The sequence below is a fragment of the Limulus polyphemus genome, unplaced genomic scaffold (genome assembly GCF_000517525.1).
Source record: "Limulus polyphemus unplaced genomic scaffold, Limulus_polyphemus-2.1.2 Scaffold8501, whole genome shotgun sequence".
Lineage (NCBI taxonomy): Eukaryota > Metazoa > Arthropoda > Merostomata > Xiphosura > Limulidae > Limulus > Limulus polyphemus.
Window position 1 is genome coordinate 16,410 of NW_013674111.1, and position 1,770 is coordinate 18,179.

General features: G+C 31.0%; 1 protein-coding gene across 1 annotated transcript in view; it reads left to right on the forward strand.

The window, feature by feature from the left end:
• LOC106475389 (F-box only protein 44-like) overlaps positions 1-1,472 on the forward strand; it is a 13,483-nt gene extending 12,011 nt beyond the window's left edge. The window contains exon 5 of the mRNA XM_013936072.2: positions 1,092-1,472. Coding sequence (XP_013791526.1) covers positions 1,092-1,232 — 141 coding nt within the window. The 3' untranslated portion in view covers positions 1,233-1,472. The remainder of the gene's footprint in view (positions 1-1,091) is intronic.
• The last annotated feature ends 298 nt before the right edge of the window (positions 1,473-1,770 follow it).

Genomic DNA, 1,770 nt, shown 5'->3' on the forward strand with positions numbered 1-1,770 from the left:
GATGTTTATTGGATATTATAACCTGTTAGGATAGAAAAAGCTGTTCATTGGATATTATAACCTGTTAGGATAGAGAAAGATGTTTATTGAATATTATAACCTGTTAGGATAGAGAAAGGTGTTTATTGGATATTATAACCCGTTAGGATAGAGAAAGGTGTTTATTGGATGTTATAACGTATCAGGATAGAGAAAGATGTTTATCGGATATTATAAACTGTTAGGACAGAGAAAGGTGTTTATTGTATATTATAACCTGTTAGGATAGAGAAAGATGTTTATTGGATATTATAACCTGTTAGGATAGAGAAAGATGTTTATTGGATATTATAACCTGTTAGGATAGAGAAAGGTGTTTATTGGATATTATAACCCGTTAGGATAGAGAAAGGTGTTTATTGGATGTTATAACGTGTCAGGATAGAGAAAGGTGTTCATTGGATATTATAACCTGTTAGGATAGAGAAAGATGTTTATTGGATATTATAACCTGTTAGGATAGAGAAAGGTGTTTATTGGATATTGTAACCTTTCTCTATCCTAACAGGCTATCCTAACAGGTTATAATATCCAATGAACAAGAAAGGTGTTTATTGGATGTTACAATGTGTCAGGATAGAGAAAGATGTTTATTGGATATTATAACCTGTTAGGATAGAGAAAGGTGTTTATTGGATATTATAACCTGTTAGGATAGAGAAAGGTGTTTATTGGATGTTACAATGTGTCAGGATAGAGAAAGATGTTTATTGGATATTATAACCTGTTAGGATAGAGAAAGGTGTTTATTGGATGTTATAACCTGTCAGGATAGAGAAAGGTGTTTATTGGATGTTATAACGTGTCAGGATAGAGAAAGGTGTTCATTGGATATTATAACCTGTTAGGATAGAGAAAGATGTTTATTGGATATTATAACCTGTTAGGATAGAGAAAGGTGTTTATTGGATACTTTCCTGGACAGACAAAAGATAGATATAAAATGTTAGTTTTACCAAATTGAAATACCTTCTGGACTAATTGAGAGTAAACTTCTACATCATAGCAGTAATTTGTTCTTTGTTTTTTAACTTATGTATTTTCTCTTTCAGACAAAACACTTGTTTGAACACTATCCACCAGGTGTGAGATATATTCAATTTAGACACAGTGGTAAAGACACACAATTTTGGGCTGGACATTATGGAAGTAAAATGTGTGGAGCCAAAGTTACTTTTGTGTTTAACAAATGAAGTTAATGTAACACTTATTAATGAACAAGGACTTAGCTGGTACTATAGCTAAAACTAACCACTCTTATAAGTTGATTTAGAGAAAAAACAGCCCATTTAAATGTGAAATATGCTTGCTTCAGATGTGATTATCTAAAAATTAGAAATTCCATGTTTGTATTTATTTACTCCTTTGTTGGTTGCTTGTTTTTATTGGTGAAGCACTTGAAATATTGCAAATAAAAAATATAATTATCAGTCTTTCTCTGTTCATTTGTACTTATATAAATGAACTGTTTAAAGTTATGAATGATGACAGAAAAACATTTGGCTATCATAAGTATTAAAACAAAAAACAGTGAGTTCCTAGCGTAGAAACATAACAATTACATGATAATGTTAAGTAGACACCTTTCTATATCTTGCCAGGCTATATTATTCAATAAACACCTTTCTCTATCCTGACACGTTATAATTTTTGTTCTTCAGGTGTCAAGTTCTTGTATTAAACAGAAGACTTTCCTGGACAGACAAAAGATAGATCTGTTTTGTTCTTCAG